Source organism: Schistosoma haematobium, chromosome 4 (genome assembly GCF_000699445.3).
Source record: "Schistosoma haematobium chromosome 4, whole genome shotgun sequence".
NCBI lineage: Eukaryota > Metazoa > Platyhelminthes > Trematoda > Strigeidida > Schistosomatidae > Schistosoma > Schistosoma haematobium.
Genome location: NC_067199.1, coordinates 31285264 through 31311145, shown reverse-complemented (window position 1 = coordinate 31311145; position 25882 = coordinate 31285264). Strand labels below are relative to the sequence as shown.

General features: G+C 37.5%; 1 protein-coding gene across 3 annotated transcripts; it reads right to left on the bottom strand.

The window, feature by feature from the left end:
- Positions 1–6412: 6412 nt before the first annotated feature.
- CPSF6_1 (Cleavage and polyadenylation specificity factor subunit 6) lies at positions 6413–25186 on the bottom strand. Of its 3 annotated transcripts, none has more exons than XM_051216199.1 (9): positions 25085–25186; positions 24970–25050; positions 24853–24927; positions 24704–24807; positions 24463–24668; positions 23892–24425; positions 11418–11670; positions 8646–9220; positions 6413–7879 (listed from the first exon to the last, which is right to left on the bottom strand). In XM_051216199.1, the coding sequence occupies exons 1-8, from the start codon at positions 25142–25144 to the stop codon at positions 8860–8862; spliced, it is 1674 nt and encodes a 557-aa protein (XP_051066765.1). In that variant the 5' UTR covers positions 25145–25186; the 3' UTR covers positions 6413–7879; positions 8646–8859. The 3 variants fall into 3 exon arrangements, with proteins under 3 accessions (XP_051066765.1, XP_051066766.1, XP_051066764.1); XM_051216200.1 differs by having other exon boundaries at positions 6413–8603; positions 25085–25172; XM_051216198.1 differs by having other exon boundaries at positions 6413–17535; positions 22068–24422.
- Positions 25187–25882: the final 696 nt, after the last annotated feature.

Genomic DNA, 25882 nt, shown 5'->3' with positions numbered 1-25882 from the left:
AAATGGAGTTTCGGCATTATAGCTGATATCAGTTCGTGATGAAAACCCGAAATATAGTTTCTAACCTTAATCATCAACTGTAAATCATAATTCTAATTCCTCACACAGGTTTCTAATCCTTTTTTGGTCCTGGTTATAAAGTGGATACCCTTAAGTTCAGTCTAGGGCTGCTCAAAGGTCGTCCAAAATTACAGTCTCGTCAAAATACTTTGATGTATAGACTTCATTTCATTTCAGTTTTCCAAATAACTTCTACATTTCTTGTCAAATGATTCAAGATTTTATACTCAAGCGATAGATTAAAAGTCGCATAAAAATTCCTGATTTTAAGTATCTATAAATTTTCAGTAATATAGCTCAGTTCAATGGTTGTCGATTTATAGTTGGATCTTCAGTAAATTTTAAGTTTTATTTAAAGCTTATAAAGACCTATAGATCTTGAATTCTTATTAACATGAAAGCTAGTCCCGAAATATTCAGCAATAATTTTCATTCAAATGAGATTTCTAGTTAATTAAATTGGCAGATTTATTTCTAAAATGAAGCTCCGGGGCTGGACACCTATATAAATATATATCATACATATATATCATATCATTGGAACTATACATGCCGACTTGCTAGAAGCAATTTATTTGTCTGATTCCTTCTTTTTATATCAATCAGAAGAAGAAAAAACATTTTTTTTCTCGGTGATTTATGTAAGTTTAATCTTGCTCATGCTATTTTTCTTAGATCATACATATATTACTCATAAATCATTCGATAAAATACTTTAATATTATTCTATTGAATTCATGTTACATTTTAATCAGAATGTCAAGCACTAGATGAAATTATTTATTACTTAGAATAAACTTATGAATATACTACAAAGTAGTCAATTTTACAAAATATTGGCAACATTTGATGATTTACAACTGCACTAATGATAACTTATTCGAAGTATTTTTTAAATATTAAAATCTATGCATTCTGTAAAAATTTATCGCTTTTTTATTATTATCAAAATTATTATTATCCTGGTACTTCGTCAGAAAACCCTTAGTTAAGTTCAAATGGAAATGAACAATGAGTAATAATGTGGTGTGTGCTACTGATGTCGACAGATATAAGTAGTATGTATCATCGATCGAAGGTGAAATATCTAGCGGCAGGAGATTAAGAAGATCGAAGAGGAGATATCGAGAACAGAGAATGATTGGTATGAAAATGAAAGAACAATGAAGTTTGAGACAATTGATTGACATTTTGCAAATGAAGTATTTACTGTATGGTTCTCGGATTTTGCCAAGAGATCCTGTAATTTTGTTTGTCTCCACTTGTGTACTCGTTCACTACAATACAAGTAATCGGAGATAGACAAGCATTTATAAAAAAATACAGAAAAATAAAAAAATCAGGATTAATCATATTTGATTACACACAATAAACCAAATAAGATAACACTCACACTTGCAAAATCAGATAAGTTCACATAACAACATGTATCAGTCCGTCAAATCAGTTACGATATATTTGTAAATTTAACTAGGTGTTTATATGGTCTAAATGTATATGAGAAAGTATGTCAAAAATGGGACATTGAATAAAAACGTCTACTTCAAATTGTCACTTTTTAATTTCTTTATAGAAGTCTGAAGCTAGTGCTGATGATTTCGTTCAGAACAACGATGAAAGCTCCACGACCAAACCATCCAGCTCAGAGAACAAAACTCCATCAAAATTTCTTTATGTTAGGTTTCTATTATCATAAAGTGTATATGACATGAAACTTGTAATAAATCCAAAGAGGTAACTACAGTACAAGATGAAAATATTCTTTTTTTGTTTGAAGCTGTGCATCTTATGCTAATTAAAATGCTTTATTTTTAATTAATCAATCTTTAATTATATATATATATGATAAAAACTTTTTATCAACTAGTCCACCTAGTTATTTCCGATCAACTCAATTAGCTGAACAAAATGAAAAAGAAGAGAATGTAAATCTATTTCATCACTCACTACAAAAATCCTAATCTAGTAATAGATTTCTTTATTGCCAATACTAACTCTGTTTTTTTTTTTAAATTTGTTTTGATATATTGATAATATGATCAAAAGTTTGTTTGTAATTGTACTTGTTGCTATGATCTGGTTAATTTTCTTCCGTCCGCTTCTTAAACACGAAATTCAATTTATTTCCCTATTAAATTCTTTTCTATCACACTGATTGCGTGAGTCTGTTCATTTTGTTTGAGTTTTCTTTTTTTTAATGTCTAAATTAAAGAACATAGTTTTCTTAATAAACAAAACAAACTTCAATCTTTCTTCAAGTTTATATCAAATTTATTACTATTATGAATTTATTATTAGTGTCAGCCAAACATTTTAACAAGATAAAACTGCCCATAATGTTTATCAGTTTTGATATAGACCGAAAGTGTTCATTGGAGATATTCATTGTTTGAATGAACTATTTGTAATTATTGAACGATAGGCTACAGGATAGCTGTAAAACTGACAGGTTAAGTAAGAGTTTTTATCTCATATATTATATACATTCCAATTACTCAATAATCTCAAACTAATAAAAACCAGTTGTCCAGTAAGGCTTGATTTCTATTAATCGTTTAGCTAATATTAGTCCGTTTCTTAGTGGTGTTGTGTCCACTGTGCTAGATGGTTCAATAGTAGAATTTTCATTATTTTTTTTAACAATATTCTCAGTGTCTTCTTTAGGTAAAAGTAAGCATTTCAGTCAATGCAAAAAAAGTTATATCATATCGTTCTGAAGTCCTTAGTTGAGATTTTGTTACTGTATGCTTACCGTTTTTTTATCATATTCATGTTGGTTGTCTTTTTCGGTTAATTTTAACCTTCTGACTGACTGTCAATGGGCCTGTTGATTGCTAATTGATCTAAGCGTCCTGTTTATTGGAATTCTGTGAAATACTTACAGTTCTCCCGATCCAGTACTTTGATTTTTTCCAGTTGAAGGGTCTCTATATAGACGAGTCATTACCCCATCTTAGTGAAAGCTCAGAATCATCTGAAGCCACAAGGCTGATCTCCCAACAAATGCAACAATAAAGGTAGAGAGATTGAATGTCTATACAAGGCGATTTCACCAAGCATCCCTCATAACAATGGAATGAAGGGATAGCAGTGAATGTCATCCAGTACTACGCACTTATCAATGACAGCCATTAAGATAATGAAGGCCACGTTTGTGAGATACAGAAGTGAATCCTAGAGGAAATTCCATAAAAAGACCTGATCATCTTGATGAGTGACCTGAATGCCAAGACTGAGATGGACAACACTGAGTACGAATTCATGGACTTGGAGAAAGGAACGATGGCGTTGAGTAACTTGCAAATCTATATGATTTGAACATGATCGTAGGTAGAAGGATTTTCACAAACAAACGTATACACAAAGCTGCATGGGTTTCACTGAACCACATCGTAGAAAAGCAGATTAATCACACCCGCATAAGTGAAAAATTTATAAGGTTCATTGAAAATGTAACAACAAAGAGGGGAAATGATTCAGCTTCAGATTATCATCAAATGGTGGTGGTTAAGCCAAAACTAAAATAATTGAGGCATTGGATACTAAGACAGGCAGCAATACTAAAGTTTGATACAGACCTCGTTCGAGATGCCATCGGGCTATGAGAATTCAAGATAGCTCCCAGGAACAAGTTCTTAATTTTAGATCCACTAAAAAAAAGAAGAAACTGATATGAAGAGAAGCGAGAAAGGGTTTTAAGGGGAAATAACTTCAATATGCCAGGACGGACTGATTTCTAAGAAGCACCAGTATAAATAATGGATCTCTATAGAACAACTATTACAAGTAGTCAAAATACAAAATTACTTCGTTAGGTGATTGAAGAAAGTAAACAAGATACCTTGAATCAAAATTTTGCATTATACTCTTCAGAAAAGCGCATCTGTAATCTGTTAAAAATTCCTGTTTCGTGCTGGACTCTATCATGTGTCACTCAGCTTTATAGTCTGAGAAGTCGGTTTTGAGTGGTTCAGCAACTACTGACCTTTATGACTGAGATATTTGCAAATAAAAATCATGTTTCTCTGGTCCGTTTTAATGTTGACTAAATTCTACCCAATTGATCCGTGTTGAATTTATGAAGACAAGTAGAACTTTATACTTGATTAGATTTTATTAATGTTCCTAATGTCCCATTTGTGTTTTCGATTGATATACGTACAATGAGTACTTTTGGGAATAATCTACACACCACATATATACTATTGGTATCGCCTATTTTTTGAATTCCCACTTGTATGTTTATGTCTGATATTATTAAGCTTTATTGAAATTCTACATGAACCACAATCTTGTTTTTAATTACTCAACATTGTACTATACTCGCTAGTTCACTAACAGTCTTTCTGTTTAAAAAGAACTTAACATACGGAGCATACTCGGGATTAAACCTAGTGTTATTTCATTTTTTTCATGATTCATTTGATGAACACGTGTATAAGTCACTCCATAATAATTATGTTGTGAACAAATGACATACACATTTGGAATTTTTTAAAACGATCATACTGTTTCCGAACCTTTTATACATGGCTGTGGTGAACCGACTAAAAGTGTTCGGTTAAATGACAATATCCCGCCCGAAAATAAGTTGACCAAATACTTTTTGATATTATAACTAACATCAAAAGTAATGATACACTATACAGTTGAGAAAAGATTGTATCAAAACAACACCGCAACAATAACCAAATGATAGACACACATGACTTAAGTATTTTATAATAAGGCAAACTTGACCAACTAGAAACTACAACACATTCCCTCAAAGATACCCTAATCCCAGGTATTAATATATATATCCTTGGTCTAGCACCAGGCTTTCGGTGATCGTATTGAGCCTGACAGGCATTCCAATGTTTGTCACTTGCAATTGATGTTCGTTTGCCTTCTTTTAAGATTTCTGGATTTTTTGTACTTATTATTTCTTCAAATAACTTCTGTAGACTTTAATCCGATATTCCTACTGACGAATCAATGCCACTCGTCACAAAAATATATGGTTCCAACTTGTCGGGATGTTTTAACTTAATATTCGCCTTCCGCAGTATTTATGATTACCTCACGTAATACATGCATTCACACTTCCAGTTATCTAGAATCTATGGATTTCCATAGCCAAGTAATAAGGACGATGTGTGTCTGTTGTGGATGCGGAGGAATAGACCAATAATTATCATGTTAAGTCCAATGGTGTCCTTGCACTTTAAATGGACATTTTCTATTGGTCGATATCTGTTCACTTGTTGAATATTGTACAAAATGTTGTTTTCTATTTTACGGTACGATGTGGTGTGCTTGATTGGTATATAAACAAAGTATGTTTGAAATATAATGATTCATATCTCAGAGGTTGTGACTTGTGTTCTGGACTCAACTAACTGGGCTAGACAGGGAAGTGGGACCAATCGAGACTCTAGGCCGTCCGTACGTGTCTACGTGTCACTGTAATCGATCGATAAATACGCTGTTCTCTAATCTCTTCAGTCAAGGACACAACAATTAGCACAGGGTAAAAAGCGACCTCAACATAAAGTCATAACAGTGTCATATCATACGGCATCTTGACACCTGATTAATACTTTTACAATTAGCGAATAGCTCAGACACATTTGGGACTATGTTTACACGAATTAATACACTGGTTTAGTGAAACTACGAAGAATCTAAAGATCATGAATAGAATAGTGACTTATGATACGATCAAGTTACAAAGAAAAATATACATCAGAATTCATGAATGTGTATTTGACCAACTACAAGAAAGAAGAGAATAATAAATTGGGATTTAATGGTATATTATGTTACAGTGAAAACCATTATTAACTCTTTGTTTCTTCTTAATTAATAAATTCTCACATTCTCAATATCTTAACTGACAGTATGTCGTGGTGAAAAAAGAAGATATAGATGCTTATTTCACCACCATGGTCAATAAATCATTTTACTCCAAATTTGTATGGAATTATACAAAATTATCTGCATATTTTAAAGGTACAATCATACTAACTCGTAAACAGACTCATGTGAATTTCAGGAAGACAATTTATTCGAAATACTTATATCAAAACTAAGAAAAGATGTTGTTAATTAATTTAATAAATGTACAAACGATCTGAAAAATATAATAACTCACAATAACGAAATTAAGGGATAATAGATAAAGCGCAATAAACCTGTCAGAATTTGACTTATCCTTCCCTTTAAATTAATCATTAGGCATAATGAAAGGATGTAAGAAACAATGAACACAAAAAAGAACTGAAACTCCTTAAAATGAGTGACTACCTTTTCGCTTGCTCGGATTATCTATATGTTAGTAAACCACTGTTACTAGCAATCAAATAGGTGTTGAAATTGTATGAAGGTATGGATGCATAGTGTAAGAAATAGTATAAAATAGAAATATCTGGTCCACAAAAACATAGGATTATTAAGTGTAGATTAGAATCGAAAGGATGACTATGTGTATATTTAAAGAATAACGACCCATTGAGGGGAAAAATTGAAATTCGAAAAAATATTCACTTGTCAGCTCTCGTTAATAGTGGAAAATTAGACACGAAAAAAGCAAAGGGAATACAAATAATGGGCAGTAAGATTATGATGGCCTAATTGATTTGATTCACTCACGAGACTTGGTTTGAGTACATTGAAAGCTGAGGACAAAACGAAAAATGGTATTAGTCCATGGAATTGGAATGAACCACATTAGGCGGTGCAGACTACCTACTAAGGATCTGAGCAATAATCGTGAACCGTGGTTAAAAATTCTGAGCGGCATTTCTTTCGCAATAGCGCAGGTACATCCACTCTATCTTTACATTTGGGTGAAGTCTCATTTTCTGTGCTAATTGGATATGACAACTTCAACTGATATAGACACATCAGATCAAGAAGTAATTAACGAGTCTAAATACCCTCAAGTGTAATGATCTGTCTAGGTGTTGAGGAAATGACAGCACAGCTACCTGAGCTACTGCGATAAATGCTGAGACGGTTTGACAATCACCATCTGCAAGTATCCTATTACGATTTCCTACTACTCCGGACCATTCCAATCAACATCGTAATATAAGGAATTTTATTGATAGTAATGTTTAGTATATTTAAGTTCAGACTTCTGTATTCTTCTGAGTTGCTGAAATCTAAGAACAAACCAATCTACCGAGGAAAAACCGCTGCATAAGTGAAACAGACAAACTGTTGTAGGGATTAAACTTATAGATGTGCAATTAACAGGTCCAAAAATATAGGACCTTGAAGTAACCTCACATCTCTTTGTGAAGAATCATTCTTGTGAACAAGTCTTATGATTATTAATTTAATTAACTGATGCAACCAGCTTATAGTCACAAAACAAAGAGTTTGAGAGCCATACTGTCCTTTACACTTCGAATGAGTGATACCATTAACCCTCATAAATATGTTTGACTCAAAACCAAACATTTCACTCAGTAATTTACGCTACTTAGAATAAGTCAGTAGTGTGAGCCGCTTAAGTAAAATACTTGCTTACTAGCGGTCAGAACACATCAAGAAAATAGGTATCATGATCGCATTGAATATATCAGAAACTATGCTTGTTATACTATGTACATTGTTTTAGGGTTTATTGAAATGTGCATGATTAACAAATGGATTGCTTAAATAGATGTAACTCATTAACCTAGATGTAGAACCCTTATGGTTAACACTACACCTGTGAATGCAGTTGTGGCTGAGAAAATAAGAAAAAAACGAAGTGACACAATGATAAGTATATTTTTTTAAAATTAAAACAATAATTTAGACCCGATTTGAAACGACCACTGTACACCTGAAAAGGAAGAAAAAATAGAGTTAGACATTCGAAATGACAAAAGACATATTTTGACGCATTTAGGTTGTGCATATTCATTAAGAAGACTAGTAATATATTTTATTTTAGAAAAAAAATTATTTACATGGAATGTAACAGTTAAGATATTGATATTTATGTATACAAAGTTATGGGGGCATCAATCAGTCTATTATTTACAAGTGGTATGATGAGGAACCAGGAACGTTTTAGATAAAAACTATTTACAGTGAAATCAAACAAGTACATTCAAGACTTTCCACGTCCGTTCTCAGTATCTATTTACAACATATGAAACAGCTGATATATACAGAAATATGAACACTTCAGCTTTACAATGCCACATTAAACAAATTTTTATTTGTCTTAATAATATACAGAAACTATACACACTTTATAGGAACAGGAGGGATTGAAAATGTACAGTGAATGAAGTTGGCTGGGAAAATATCTACATAATTATCAAGGGAGAAGTTAGCAACATTAATCAAATCGGATATACACTCATCCAATAGTGAGCTGATGGTCATTCTATATCAAAGAGCTGTCAGTACATGCAACGAAAACATAATCAATAACAAGTGATGTATACAAAACAGTACAGCGAAAAGGAATAACAAGATTACAATGTACAAAATGATAATTACAAATACACCCAAAACTAAGCACCAATGGTAACCGGATCACTGAGTAAGTGGACAAGCTAAAAAGATTGAATAAACATATATTATAGGATTTCACTTGCCTGTTACACTCCTGAGCTCCAATTCTACCAATACAACGAAAATAGTGAACATAAAAGTTAGCAGCAATGAAGTGAGTCAATGGTTATTGAAATATGACCAAACTGTACAACCAGATGATTTGGGAGAACAAACGAATTGAAAAATTAATTAGAAAACAAAAGTACTGCTACACTGGTCACCAGGTTGGCAATTGAGAGGAGCATGTAACTAGGATCAATGTCTGTATCGACTGTCTCGATACCGATCTGCACTGCTCCCAAGATTTCCAGCACACGTCTGACCGGAACCATCTACTGATTGGATTCCAGACAAACCAGATCCACTAGGAAGAGGAAGACTGGATCCAATGCCATAGTAAGTGTTGCCACTTCCAGACCCTCTTTCACGAGAATGTCTGCGGCGATCGTGACGTTCATGCCGATCGTGTCGGTCACGAGATCGAGACCTATGATTTCGGTCTCTGTGACGACGAGAATTGTTGTTGCCACTACCACTGATGGAACTATTGTAATTCCCTTCTCCACCATCACTGCCACTGTCGCTATACGAACGACGACGTCTTCGACTACTGCTCCTGTCAAGAAAAAAATCGAGGAAATACAGCATAATCATTCCAGAATGAAAATCTAGTTACTTTAACCTGCTTGAATGATCAAACATCTCAATGTATTAAAATGTACAAATAAATAAAACCGTGGCATTATCTGTCAATATTCACAAATTGAAAACACAGGAAGAGACAAAAATGTTGAGTGAAATTATTCCCTTGATGAATCCAAACGTCATCAAATGAAGAGCCAATATAGCGGGTAGAGTTTATCTAGTAATTAATCCAACAACCATGGAAAAATGTCAGAATAATCGAAGATCCGAAATGAGAGAAAAGTGGAGAATAGGTCAGAAAATACACGATAAGCCTAATGTCACCGACGTAATTCGATCTGAGTCACCCCATACAGAAACTCTATAATCATATAACGGTTAAAAAAAAGAACATGACTCATGAGATCTCATGACAATTCATGTTGACTTTATATAATAAAGGCTCGATTTTTATTTTATCGATACTGACTGGATCGATACAACAGATAAAAAGGTACGCAGGTGTTTACATGGTATTTGTTGGATTAGTTCTCTAGTGAAACGAAAATGAACTAAACCTTAGGATGAAAGGGGATACATGAACATGCAGAACCCAAGTTCTACATATAAACGCTATTAGATTAGGACATTGATTAAAAGTTAGCAATATGGCCTCGATCAATAATTTTAGATATCAAATGCCATGGCTTAACATTAGAACTAGTGCCTTTATTCTTTAGTTTCTTAAGTTTTCAAAGCCGCTTCATTCAATTTTGGCACTTTCATCTGGTGAACAACTATCTGCAGTAACGAAATTCCGACAAACGGTTATTGCTAAGAAACCACTGTAAGCACGAGGAATAGAATCATTTGATATGAAAGCCCGAATATGGTGCATATGAGATATTTGCGTAATTATCGAAAAGACAGCGTACAATGCGACATGTGGCTCTATATAAATTTGTAATTACGAAACGGGGGTGTAGGTTAAAAGAAAGGTAGGAGCGACCGAACTAAAAGTGGTATTAGACTTTAAAATAATTGACTGTGGATTAGTATGTTATTAAATTCAGATTACACGGTTAGGGTCTGTGTGATTCTCATGACCAATGGTTGGACAAGTCCGATGGCATGATTGAGAACCTATCCCAATGACGTAGATGCATTCACTGTTTGACTTCCCTATGACTAAGTTTCATAATAATTTCAAGCATTTAATTCTGAAAATCCATTCTTTCCGCGTGATTTTTATTCGCTATGCCTAATATTTTTACGACCTATAATAATAATAATAATAATAATAATAATAATAATAATAATAATAATAATAATACCTCTAACAATTCCCATACTCGTAATTTTATCGCATTGTGTTGTGGTGTACCAGGTCCCATATTGTTTATCACTGACTTATAGCTATAATGGCTTTTGAAGGTTTAAGGTATGCTTAAGTTGCTGAAATCTGACATATCCTCAAAACGATTTCTCAGCCATTACAGAACCCTTGAGTAAATAATTTAAAAATTTGCCATAAGCCATTAAAGTTATTGCAAATCAGTTAGCAAGGTTGTGGAATTCCATCGGCTGAAGTGGTTGAGATATATGACGCATCAGAAGTACTATTTGTTCTAACAACCTACCACAACATCAAATCGATTCGAAGATTGAGTCAGAAACACAATGAACTTAGTAAGTAACAATCGATTTAAATTTTTACAACTGCAAAAATGGGAACAAACGTTTGGCAGCTCATGAGTGCACTCTCAAGCAACGTTGCAATGGACACATTTTTACTAAACATGTCTGCGACTTGAAAGTCAAAATGCTAAAAGCTTTACTTTATTAATAATACTCACAAGAAACTGGTTAGCAACAGAATTGACTTGACGACCATCGAGACAGAAGCTATTAAATCCATTAAATGTAAACTTTGGAAGACCGCAAATCTCCACACAGATATGTAATACGCTTATTTCAATAAGTTACATTCAGTAAATTCTCGTTGAAGCTTGTAATTTAAGAAATTGGGTTTGTAATAGTACATGTATGAGAAAAATGGAACATATTTTGTCCATTTTTTATCAGACCATGGAAATTTATGAGTTCTGAAGCAAATTCTTACAAAGGTTGCTTTTTCAATAGATCTTAGTTAAAAATCAGTGAATCAACAAAAAGTAAACCCATCTTACTTAGCACCATAAGACTTCGACTCAATACCATGTAAAGTGTCTTGAAGAGAGTTGATCAGAATCCGGCATCGGTCATCATTAGCTATTTTTGACTGTTTGATAAGAGATATTGCAGTTACTAATGTTTCAATAGCACTTGCATAATCACCACCAGCAGCATCCTGTACGGCTCTGTTAATAGCACTTGAGGAGACTGTCTTGTTTCTCTGCAAAATATCTTCGAACTCTGATTCAGAGAGCTTTCCTGGAACAGCTGCAAGGAAATAACATCAAGTCACCATATATTTAACGGTAAACAGTAAAACAGATAATCACTCTTATAACTCAGTGCATATTGTTATAACACTTGGGAAGGATACCAATGAGATCCGAAACAGAATGATCAGTTGGGTAGCAAGAATCTAAGTGATACATCAATACTAAAGACAAGAGCAGGAAATGAAGAACCCCGACTAGTCCAAAAGAGGATTAGGGCCTAGAATAAGCTAAAAGATAGCATACATTTTACAATAAACAGTAACTGTTAAGTACAAATTAAAACATCCTAGCAGTGTTACATACTTTCAAGACGTTACATAAAATAAGAGCTAGTATTCATACTAAGTCCTAAAACTAATCTAATTTCTTTGGACTCGCAGTCCCTAAGCTTCATTTGGGCAACGGACGATTATGTAAGTTAATATTTCAGACTGACTGTTTATTAAGAGGATTTCTCTCCATTCATACAAATTGAAATAGCAGGCGACCAAGAATAATCAGGTGGGATTGAGTGAAGCTCAAGTGCTCTACTTCATATCTATCAATTTTAATAATAATCCTGGACCGGTGGCTGGAGGTTAATAGGACCGTTCCCAAAATTCCATGATTAAACTCAACTCCTTGATGGTCGATTAAGTGCTTAGCTTGTTTTACCTTAAGCACGCTTTTCCATTTTCACCTTTGAAGTGGATTTCATGGAGAGGAGGTTGTATGCTATTACTGTCATTGAGGTGCTTGCAGTCTTTTGGGTATTAACAAAACTGAACGAAAGGTGGATTGTTATTCGAGTTAATCTCTCACAATTTGCAGTGGGTAACGGGTGCCAATAGTTCGGAAGCGATAAAAAGTGAACTTATATCCCGATAATTGATATATACAGTCTTTTAATAATAGGAATAACGGTCATTTCATTTCAGAAAGATGGACCACTCCACTCCTTAATTTTTTCTAAACAGCCTAGTCAGACCTTTGACCAGACGTTGGACGCCTTTGAGTAATGTTGAAAGTAACCTGTTTGTAACTCAGATGAATGCCACTACATGTTCGTCAACTACAGTGATGTATTATTTAAAACAAGTAGATCAGGGAAACCACGTAACGGGAAGTCATCAAACTCTTTTATTCGGTCTAAAGTGTAAGAAACTGCAAGCTCCTGAAGATGGAATTTTGAACACATGCTATTACTCAAAGTAGATGTCAACGCCGTTCATACTAGAGCATGTTGTGACAATTAAATAACCTTAAAATTATTGGTGGCTACTTTTCTGTTTGACTGACTGTCCTTTACGTTTCAACACCAGATCAACTTAGTGGACTATTTATTCATTGGACCATAAGACTTCATTTACTAATTTATAGGGTTGAAATTACTTTGGTGTACGAAAAACCAAGCTATCCCAAAGTGGACTTAATCAGTATCCGTGAGATCACTTACTTAATACTTTCAAGTGCAAAGTACTTCTGCAAGACTGACAGAAGCCCATCTGTATTCACTCTTTGTGGTCACCTGTTAGTAGTCGAAAACTGTGTATGTGAGTACGAATGCGCGCTAGTAGTGACATGAAAGATGAAATAACTTTACAAATAGTGGAAGCCAGAGTGACACTGCATTAATCCAGGCCTTCTTTGACACTGTCGTGACTTAATCTGGGTGTTATGTTTACGATGAGTCAACGAGAGCAGTTTCGTCCTGTTGAGGTTTAGCAACTATGTGCGATTAATACCTTCGAAGGGTTTGTGATCCCCAGTCGTAATACTATGTTAGTAATACTGAAGTTCGATAACATGTGTTCTGGCAGTAACAACCCAGTTAGTATCACTAACTTAAAAACCAGCTTTAGTGCCTTAGACATAATTTTACTAATATTACCACAGCGACTTTTATATTACCCATTATTTGCCAACGTTGGGACTGGATGGAGAAAGTACAGGTAGTCAGTTTATGGCACAGCGCCTTGATGTGGGCGAGTTGTATAGGACTCGGATTCTCTGAACAAACAAGGCTCCATGGTCCGAGTTCTAGAGATAACAAGACTCAGTGAACTGAGATGTCATCAGATATAACTCAGATTAGCCAGTTGGGATTTTTGCAATTTCTTAATACATAAAAGTGAGATCAGCTCCACTAACATAATCCTTTTGGTTATATTCAAGCAGAACCCTTGCTCAAGTATTTGTGAACTGTATGACCCTTCCGTTCCAATTCCCGGCTGTTTAAAATAAGTGGAACTCATTAGACACACGCTGGATAAAAAAGACTAACGTTGAGAGGTACTTTTGTATTCTGATCATAAGGAAAAGCAAGACCTGCATACAGGAAGGTTGCACTTAAGCTCTTCGAAGAGAACCGGAAAGAGCTTATAGAGTAAAAATGTTATGGCTCTAGGACCATAAAGAGACACTTTGAAACAAAAAAAGGTTACAATGGATGTTATCCAGTGTTGCGCACCCACCAACGATAGCAGTAAGACGATAAAGATCACCTTTGTGAGGCTGCAGTCTATCGCACAGAACTGCCACGGATGCACACAGATGTTTCACGTCCTCTTCAGAAAGATTTAGGAGGAATAAATACCAACACACTGGCACGAAAAACACATCCCACTAAGATAAGGAAGTATACCTTACAAAGTGAGAGATACAGAGGCGTCACAGTCAGTCAGTCAGCTACAACGTAGGACCAGACACATATGTGCATCCGTCCAAGTTGCCACACATTAGCACAACAAGATGAGCACCGAATTCATAGTAGTCACTTCAATTATAGTAAAGATTGTGTATAAGGATATAGTACAGGAAGAAAAAAATAGTTCATAGGAAAAAAGATATGAAGCGATTTTAATTTCACAGTTTAAGGGAATACAGAGTGTATACACCTACGGCATTGTGATCGATTCTGAGCCATGTCACCCAGTGTTTCTAACTATTTGTTACGATAGTCCTGCAGACTTCAACCAAGTAGTCTGCGTCTGCCAACATGGCTCAGACTTTGTGGACTGATGGCACGTTTTGGTTTGGCCGCCCCTAACTTTGTTCCATCCATCTCCAACACCGGTTAGCATTGCATGTCGTGGTAATCGGCGTTCAGGCATACGCAACACGTGGCCCAACCATCTCAGTCGATAAAGATTCACCATCGTTCCCTAATACCCTACGTCTAACCTCATTATTACTTACCCAGTGATCCCAGCAGACGCCAGCAATATTTCTAAGGCATCTGTGGTCAAATACTAGTAACTTACGAGTGCCTTCTACTCTTAATGGCCATGTTTCGCTGCCGTAAATTAAAACAGAACGGACTGCCGCTCAGTATACCCGTCCTTTTATTGATAGACGGATATCTCGCCTTCGCCATAGGTGACGTAAGTTGGCAAAAGCCAAACGAGCTTTTCGAATCCGTGCTGAGATTTTGTCAGACACCAACGCATTAGAGCTGAGCAGACTTCCAAGATAAGTGAAGTTGTCAACGCGTTCGACCACTTCACTCCCTATCCCTAGTTCAGGTGTTGACGCAGGCCATTCCTGAAGCAAAAACTTGCATTTAGAGGGAGAGAAGTGCATCCCAAACATTCTGGCATTGTTGCTTAGTGCTACCAGAAGACTCTGAATTTTGTCAGCGTCTTCACCAAACAGGACTATGTCATCTGCGTATTCTAAGTCGACAAGTGGACCTCCTGGAAGGAGATCAATGCCCGAGAATTCAGTCGACGAGAACGTTATTTCCATCAGTAGGTCTATGATGAAGTTAAACAAAAATAGAGAGAGTGGACAGCCTTGACGGACACCACTTGAGGTTGCAAAAGCAGATGACAGTTCGCCATAAGCTCTGACTGGACTGGTAGTGTTCGAGTAAAGAGGCTTCACAAGGTTTATGTACCTCTGAGGTACGCCTTTCAATGACAGACACTGCCACAGAATCTCGCGGTCTACCGAGTCAAATGCTGCTTTTAAGTCAAGAAAGACCAACATTGTCGGACACCGATAAGTATGCCTATGTTCTAGAACCTGACGGATGGTGAATATGTGGTCGATACAGCCACGATCAGGTCTGAAGCCAGCCTGACTTTCTCGTGTTGATAGTTCACGAGTCTTTGTTAGGCGTCCGATAATTATTGAGGCTAGTATTTTAGATGCTATATTAGTTAAACTAATCCCTCTATGGTTGTCACAGGACGATTTTGATCCCTTCTTATATATTGGGATTACGTCCAACTCCCAGATTTTAGCTAAAATATTAGTCAACTTAATCGCTAAAATTGGACCAACTGCCCAACCTAGTTTCAGATTAGCTATGGCCTTACGAACTTCAGCTAGAGTCGGGGGACCTACTTCAATGTTCCATTCACGCTGTCTGGGAATGATGGGTAGTTGTAGAGTAGATGAAGGCCTGTTGAACTGCTCCTTAAAGCGTTCCGCCCATCGTTCTGAACGCCTGGGTTGAGAGCAGATAAGAGCGTTTTTTTCCGAGATAGTCTCACTTACACTTGACTATTTAGTTGCAGTTTCTTTTATGAGTCTGAAGAGCTGTCTTGTGTTACCTACAGCCGCCACCTTTTTTATCTCTTTTGCTTTCGTTGTTCACCACGGCTCACGGTTATTCTTTAGACTTTTGGTTAACCTAGATCTGATTTGCTTTCGCCCTTCATCGTGTTCAAAGCCTGAAGGGATGAGTTTGCGAGAACCCATCTGTGCAATAGACTAAGTAGGAACCCACTGATTTTTCGTAACCCTGTAGTTTAAATCGCAGAGCCATCACACTAATACCGGTGACAGGAAAAGTTTACAAACGTCTTGCTGAGCCGAATGAAAAATCCAAGAGGCTCCCAACTTTGAGACCAAAACACTGGTTTTTATGCAGACCGATTATTTAACAGATAAACCCCGACACTACTTATCTTTGTTTGAACAATCAATCGGACAGAACTTATTATTGTACATCAACTCAGACTGTGAGAAGGCATTTAACAGCGTGAATAGAAAAACTGAAATTTTCTGACACTGTGGAGTACCTAAGATCGTCACCACCTCATAGAACACCTACGAATGACTGAAGTGAAAACTTGTACATGGAAAGTAGCTCACAGATGTATCCTAACTAAAGACGCGTGTCAAACAAAGGTGCCTGCTCTCACAATTTCTTTTTCTTCTAGCTGTTTTTGCGTTATGAAGATGTCCATGTCCCGATAAAAGCACGGAATACAGTATACACCTTGGACGCAGCTGGATAATTTAGACCATTCTTTACCATGCAAAAGCTTCTGCAGCGATAGGACTCAATATTCAAGACTCTGGAGTACGATATAGTGAGTACCAACCAGCTCTGAAAGAGGTGGTGACTTTTATATACCTGGGAAGCATCACCAATACACAAGAAAGATCTGATACAGATGTGAAGCAAGACCAACATTCTTATACTTGAAGAGTATCTGACACTCGATACAACTGTCATTCAAAACCAAAATTAAGACTCTCAACACAAATATCAAAAGTGCTATTATATGGGGGTGAAACCTGGAGAACTGATACTACAATCACCAAAAAGTACAGGTATTTGTGAACAGCTGTCAGTGAAACATACTACAGAATCCTTGGCAAGAGACCATCAGTAACCAACTGTGACAGAAAACAGAATAGCTTACAGCTGAGGAGGAAGTTAGGAAGAAGCTTGTTAGCGGGACATAGACTAGATTAAAGCATGCTCAATGCATGATTGCTTTGGTGCACGCTGATTGGCTGATTCTTATCCAATCAGCACTAGTCGATAGTTGGGGAATACTCTGGAATCTTCTTATGTAAAAACTATAAATATACTGACGTTTTCCCTATTGTGCTTCTGACTTGCTTCTTGCCTCCATCTAACCTTGTTATTTGGAATATAATCTCCTTCCTGTTCAACCGTGTTCTGATTTGGGGACTTGTCGAGTGAATCGGTGTCCTAGAATACTAAGCAATAGGAATAGCTGGGTCATTACCGTAAGAGAGAGAGAGTTATAACAGTGGCGACGGGGAAAAAGGAAAACAAATTCAAGATGCCCATATCAGATGACCAGCTTAACCGAATACTACAACAACAGCAAGCACAACTTGATGCACAAATGCGGTTGTTAGAGACCCTGACTCAACAGCTCAACATTCACAGCTCGAGTTCACATGCTATTTCAAGTACGTCTTGTGATGCAGTTGCTAGCAGCATCCCAGAATTCATCTATGATCCCGAAAGTGGAAATACTTTTCTCACGTGGTTCAAACGTTGGGAAGATACATTTAGAACAGAATTCTGTAACCAAGACTATGCGTGAAAGACCCGATTGTTGGTACGTAAGTTGGGAAGCAATGAACATGCACGTTTTGCTGACCATATATTGCCAAAGTTACCTCGAGAGCTCAGTTTCGAGGAGACGGTATTTCAGTTGTCAGAGATATTCGGCGAGTCATCCTCGTTGTTTAGTATTCGATATCGGTGTCTAAATTTGGTGAAACGCGAAGCTGATGAATATGGTGTTCTAGCAGACATTGTCAACAGAGAATGTGAACGTTTCAAGTTACGCTCGTTGACTGATGACCAATTTAAATGCTTAATATTCATCAAAGCTCTTCAGTCACCACAAGATGCTGAGATCAGGACGAGACTTTTAGCTCGACTGGATCAAGACCCAAACGTCACACTCAGAACATTGACAGATGAGTGTAAGCGTCTACAAAGCATCAGACACGACGAGTTGATTGAACGGGTAAATCCTAATTTAACCTGCGGTAGTGTAAATACTATTACTAGGTTAAAAGTTCAGAAGCCGGTAACAACTCGTAACAAACCAAGGACTGCGTGCTGGTTATGCGGTGATTGGCATTATGCCCGATTCTGTCCATTCAAGAAGCATAAATGTCAGGCGTGCAACAAACGTGGACATAAAGGTCATTGTCCACCGAAGCGTACGTCTCAGCCTAAGAAGAAGCATAAACGTCCTCGACATGTGAAATCAGCCGAGTCCAAATCTCTTTCTTTGGTAGCTGCTTTTCAAACAAACTATGACATTCAGAGAAAGTATGTTACCATCCAGATAAACGGCATATCAGCTCGTCTTCAAATTGACACGGCATCAGATATCACGTTAGTGTCTAGAGAAACGTATAACTTGCTGGGTAAACCGCCAATGATGCCATCTAAGAAAACGGCTAAAAACGCATCAGGTGGTGTGCTAAAACTGGTTGGTGAATTACAGTGTGAATTTTCCTTCAATGGAACTAACTGTACAGGAATATGTTACCTAACAGAACGGCCGAACCTTGATCTTCTTGGTCTAGATATGCTAGACAAACTTGGAATAATGGATATACCAATTAACAGTGTCTGTAACGTATCGTACTCATCATTGGACACCCCAGTACTTCCAAAGAAGACAGGTGAAAGGTTACTAGAAAAACTGAAAAGAAAGTTTGCCTCTGTTTTTCAGAATAGCCTTGGCCACTGTACCAAGATGAAAGCGCACTTACCAGTAAAACCAGATGCCATACCTATTTTTCGCCCGAGACGTCCTATACCATATGCTGCTCTTGAGCTAGTCGACCAGGAACTTAATCGCTTGCAACAGGCTGGTGTAATCCGACCAGTTGACTACTCTGCATGGGCCGCACCGATCGTAGTGATTAAGAAGGCCAATGGGACTATACGCATATGTGCCGATTTCTCGACCGGTTTAAACGCTGCATTAGATGTATATCAATATCCATTACCAGTTCCTGAAGACCTGTTTGCCAAGCTTAATGGTGGGACATGCTTCGCGAAAATAGACTTCTCTGATGCTTATCTCCAAGTGGAAGTAGATGAAGATAGTAGAGAGCTTCTGACCATTAACACTCATCGAGGGTTATTTCAATACACCCGTCTACCATTTGGCATCAAGACCGCACCCGCCATCTTTCAGCAAATAATGGATACGATGCTAACAAGTATACCTGGTACAGCAGCTTATCTAGATGATATCATAGTTATGGGTTCAACTGACAGTGAACTTTCTGATCGACTACACCAAGTCCTTAACCGAGTGTTGGAGTATGGCTTCCAACTACGTGAGGAAAAATGTATCTTCTTCATGCATTCGATCAAATAGCTTGGTTTTATCTTAGATAAGAACGGTCGCCGACCAGACCCTGCCAACATCGAAGCCATTCAGAAGATGCCTGCACCAACTGATGTTTCTTCATTAAGATCCTTCTTGGGGTTAATCAGTCATTACAGCACATTCTTGCTTGAAATGCATCGAGTGAGAGGTCCCCTAAATGAATTACTATCGAAAGATAAACCTTGACAGTGGTCAGCAGAATGTCAAGCATCTTTTGACAGAGTCAAATCAATGCTCAGCTCAAAGATTCTTTTGACGCACTTCGATCTCAGCTTGGAAATTGTTGTTGCATCTGATGCCTCTAGTCATGGAGTTGGAGCAGTGATATCTCACGTGTTTCCGGATAAACCAGAAAAGACAATTGCCCATGCTGCTAGATCACTTACTCCAGCCGAGCGAAACTACAGCCAAATTGAAAAGGAAGCTCTTGCAATCATTTTCGCAGTCAAAAGATTTCATAAAATGTTCTATGGTCGTACATTTACTCTACTGACAGATCACAAACCTTTGATTGCAATCTTTGGTTCTAAGAAATGAATCCCTGTCTATACGGCTAATAGACTACAGCGCTGGGCAACAATGCTCCTGAGTTATGATTTTAATATCAAGTATCAGTCGACAAATACTATCGGTCAAGCTGACGCTCTCTCCCGATTAATTGGAGTTCAACATCCTGGACCAGAGGATATAATCATTGCCTCCACAGCAGTAGACCCAGAAATACGAAGTATAGTGGCAGATGCCATTCGAAACACTCCAGTGTCGTCAGATGAAGTCAGGGAAGAAACGCTTCGAGACCCAACACTACAAGAAGTTAGAAAGTTCCACCTAGAAGGGTGGCCCTCGAAAATCTATTCCACAGAGCTTCAACAGTTTTACCAGCGAAGACTCTCTCTTTCAATCATCGATGACTGTCTGCTGTTTGCCGAACGTATCATAATTCCCAAGAAGCTACAACCAGCAGTGCTTGAACAGTTGCATGCAGGACATCCTGGAATAAATCGCATGAAAGCACTAGCACGAAGTTATATATACTGGCCGCATTTAGACACCCAACTGGAGCAGCTATCCCGTTCGTGTACCAAATGTGCATTAGCAACAAAAGCACCGCGAAAAGCAGAGCTGCAATCATGGCCAATACCACAGTTACCGTGGCAGCGTATACATTTGGACTTTGCTGGTCCACTTCATGGACAAACTTACCTTTTGGTGGTTGATGCATATAGCAAGTGGCCAGAAATTTTTCTCATGGAACACCCGACTGCAAGCTGCACAGTCAGTAAACTACGTCAACTATTCAGTCGTTTTGGAATCCCGGAATTGATAGTTAGTGACAACGGAACACAGTTTACGTCCGAAATCTCACAATTTTGTCGGCAGAACGGAATCCAGCACCTCCGAACACCTCCATTCCATCCCCAATCAAATGGCCAAGTGGAACGCTTTGTGAGTACATTTAAAAATGCTCTAAAAAAATCCAAAGGGGAAGGGACCACTGAAGTTATCTTAGAGAGGTTCCTGTCTATTTATCGCTCTACACCGAACCCTCAGACAATTAACGGGGTCTCTCCAGCAGAAGCTCTACTTGGCAGAAAGATACGAACACATTTCGATGTCATCCGTCCTACGCCAGTTATTGAACCCCAACGAAACCTATCGATGGAGAATCAGTTTAACCGACATCATGGGGCACAAAGACGATTGTTCACGGTGGGACAAAAAGTGCTTGCTATGGACTATCGTGGGAAACATCCTACATGGACAGCTGGTCGGATCTTGAAAAAGAAGGGGAGTGTGGTTTACGAGGTGTCAGTTGGCTCGGAAGTTTGGGTACGTCATGCTAACCAATTGAAAGCAACCTCGATAGCCAGCAACAAGATTCAATATCGATTACCTCTTGATGTTCTGCTAGACACCTTTGAAATCAAAACGCCGGGAATAGACACATCAGTTTCTGTGCAAGAAAGGAGTGATACTTCTTTATTGCCTAGACGATGGACTAATCGAAAGCACAGGCCAGTCACTCGGTTGCAGTTGGACCCTAGCACCAGATCCTACGAATCTGCTCAGAGGGGAGGTGTTAGCGAGACATAGACTAGATTAAAGCATGCTCAATGCATGATTGCTTTGGTGCACGCTGATTGGCTGATTCTTATCCAATCAGCACTAGTCGATAGTTGGGGAATACTCTGGAATCTTCTTATGTAAAAACTATAAATATACTGACGTTTTCCCTATTGTGCTTCTGACTTGCTTCTTGCCTCCATCTAACCTTGTTATTTGGAATATAATCTCCTTCCTGTTCAACCGTGTTCTGATTTGGGGACTTGTCGAGTGAATCGGTGTCCTAGAATACTAAGCAATGGGAATAGCTGGGTCATTACCGTAAGAGAGAGAGAGTTATAACAAAGCTAGAAGTGGATGGGATATAGTTTGCGAGAACCAATAAAACTGTATCACAAAACAAGCAGTACATCAAGATCTTTAAGGCGAAAGGAAAAAAACAGACCAAAGAACACATGATGCTGGGAATTGAAGGCAGTTATCAGGGACATAAATATTAATAGGCAAAAATTAGAAAGGATAGCTCAGGACAGAATTGGTTGGATCTCATTAGTAGGCCGTCTATCCCGAAAGGTAACAGCCTTAGGTCAATTGCACCTAAAGTGAGTTTAATGATGTTCAACTAAAGCACTGATATATAGTGATACTGCTAGTTTGTGTAAACCGAAATCTATGGGGCGAAGGAAGAAGGCTCTAGAAACGATTACACATCTGACGTATGCTGGAATACGGTTTTTACACTTAATTATCCCATATTCTGGTTTTCTTAGAAACAGATGGTTACTACACCCTGTAATGTTTTAGAGATATAAAGGAATCACAACTAAGACTTACATTAATCAGGATTTCGTTTGACTGACTTTGATTTTACATACATCCTAACTACTCAAAGAGCAGATCTATATAGAATTACATAAACCCGTTACTAAATGTTATATCCTTGGTGCATAGAATTTGATTCGTATTTCTTATGACAAGACCTGTTTTGGAGACTAAAAACAACCATTAACTTTGAACAAATGACCATTTGATTCACAGTGACCTATGAGAACTTTTATTTGAAACAAAACTGAACAAGCATACATGTTAATATAAGCACATAGTCCCATTTTAGGAAGCCAGATTATCGTAGTTAGCACAGTGGTAACTTTGAATCAACAACAAACATCTTGGTTGTTGAAAAGAATCAAATGACGTTTTGTTAACATGAGTGCAAGACCGACAGTGGTTAAGTATCTACTGTTAAGCAGTACAGTGTCCAAATGAACTAGGATACGAGACCACTATTTAAGCGCATTAGCTTCCAAGATGTTACAGGCGGGTCAAGACTCGTCTACATTGCAATAAGTGGCCAGTTTATTTCATGGACTATTCCGTTCACAACGTAATTCATGAAGTCAGGCATCAACAATTCAGTATATAGATTTTCTATTGGTATATGAAATACATTAACGTGATCAGGGAGTGGCTCAACATTTACAGCATGCGGTTTCCAGGCGAGTGGCAGGTCTGAACCTCGCCTAGAGACAGTAAAGTATTACTAGTTTTTATACTCGAATTGTTACTTGCAACCAAGTACAAGAATCTGCTTCTCATAATGAGTAATCTACAATTACAATTAACATGAACGGTACGTAGGTATTCTGGGGAAAGTTAAATGGAATATCTCCAACTCTTCGACAGTGAATGAAGGATCTGTTTAGGAGTCCAATAATAATCAAAGTACATGAATATTAACTACTATTTTGCAGATTTTAGCTTTAATGCCTATGTTTCTGTAACGGTGCACAATATTACCAGGTGTTATAAAGACCTAACAAAAAAATCAAATATAAAAACGTATCTCGTTGGTCAAATTGATAAGTGCGCAAAACAAGGTGAAATGAAAAATCACACAAGAGCCTTCATGAGGTAGCATCTCAAATTTCTTCAATTGACTGTTTCTATGAGCACCCAATGAAACCGAAGACTAAGTATACTGGGACATTTAAGCTGCCCAGTACATAAAACTAAACTATTAATAAGGACTTACGAGGGGTATAAGTATGAATAACCGGTCTCCCGTAATGATCAAACTGTGGTCTTACACTGGAATCATTGTTCTGAGTAGGCAACTGCATTACACCAGGTGGCAAAGAATTTGGTAACATCGGAGGATTTCCCGGTACTTGTTGTGTCAAAAAATTTGGGTTCACATGAGCATTTGTTGCGATGGATGTTGCAATCGTGCTAGGAAGAGTGAAGTTTGAGGGTAATAGTCCTGTAGCATTTGCTGCTAAGGTTGCTGTTGACATGCCACTCGGAGGCATTAGAACGCCGGTTGAACCCGGAAAGTTTAAAGGCAATTGATTTACGTTTGCATTTCCGCCTAAGCCGGAGTGTGAATTGTGATTAGCAAGAGCTTGTTGAATACTAGATGACAGATTGGCTGCATTTCGAACGTTTGGGACGACTTGTCCCATCAAAGGACTGTTATTGCGTACACTGAATCCAAGTGATGCAGGCATAGTAGGTGTAGCCATTAATGGAGGCGGTAAGCGGTTCCCCAAAACACCAGTAGTGCCTGCTAAAAATCGTCAATACATACAGAGATCGACAGTTACCTCCAGACACCTTCATTGTCTGCATTTCTTCCGTGCGAGGTCGGGCAGTAGCCTGATTGTCGCTGCCAGCGGCTTTTTCAAAAACGCTCAAATTGTGCTTTGTATAGCTTGTGACAACAGGATTTTGGCCGTGGAGATCTATTTTTGGAAATTTGTCCATAGCCAAACGCATGGACTGTTCTGACCCGAAAACCATTACACAAAACCTACAAGTAAATTGACGTGTATTCCCACAGCTTACCCTTTGGATTGACCATTTTGTCGGTTTTCGTGAAATTTTATTTCAATAACATCGTTAATACCGATACCTGATGCTGCTTCTAGCAAATCTAAATCTGTTGTCCACTACAAATTTGTTTTTTATTCGTTATTTGAAAAATTCACAACTACCCAAGTCAAATTACCGACATAGACTGATACACGGCGCCCTGGAGGAGCTGAAGAACTATATGAGTGCTTAGAGGCCTTTGTAACATGACAATTATACATAATAGAACAGAAAATTACCATTGATGGAACGCCAGAAGAATTCTCTGACTTAATTGGTGCGATAACATCGTCATATAACTCTGTGAGATCGGTACATTCCTAGGAAGCAATATAGAGAAAATCTAATTAGTACCTGCACGAAGTCCTCGTCAATATTATCATACAAGTCTATTTCAGTGTTATCACCCGCCATCCCAACGACTGAAATTACGAATCTCCAGACTCAGTACGAAATATAAACAAAACATTCAATAGAAAGAAGCCAAGATTGTATATTCTAATGTTAGTCTTAAGTCATAGTTAATAATTTTTCCAACATCGAGAATTCATTTCTGACCATGAGATAATCTTGAGTTTACAATACTTCTAATGCTAAGATCCGAGTAACAGACTTCAGTTTGTAGCTGTAAATAATTCTTCAGTCTTCATTTACAAGGGTAGGGAGTCTATCGATCCATATATTAATCCTTGCAGTTTGTTACACTGTGGAGGTTTAAGCTCATTTTCAATATATCAACAGGAGGTGCTGATATTACATGTTCCGGTAGAGAATTCCAGTAATTTACTACTCAGTGCGAGAAATGAAACTCCAGACTTCATAAGATAGGCCAGAGAGACCTTTGCCACTTTAGTCCCTCGTCATTGGACTCATTCCAGCACGTCCGCCTCATACATCAAACAGGGACTCGCTTCTTGAATCCTATATTTCAAATGCAGTCGCACGAAAGTCGGGTATAATAATACAAACACTTCTTCATCCAAACACTGAAAAGACCTCTCAATAGCCCATAATACCCTACAGTCTCTTGCAGCAGCAGCCTTACAGTTACTAGTAGTTTTGAGATCTCTGCCTATTATGGTTAATAATAATTATCATAAGAAAAGGGAGAATGGTAATAATGGGGGAACGGAAAGGTACAATCAGAAGAAA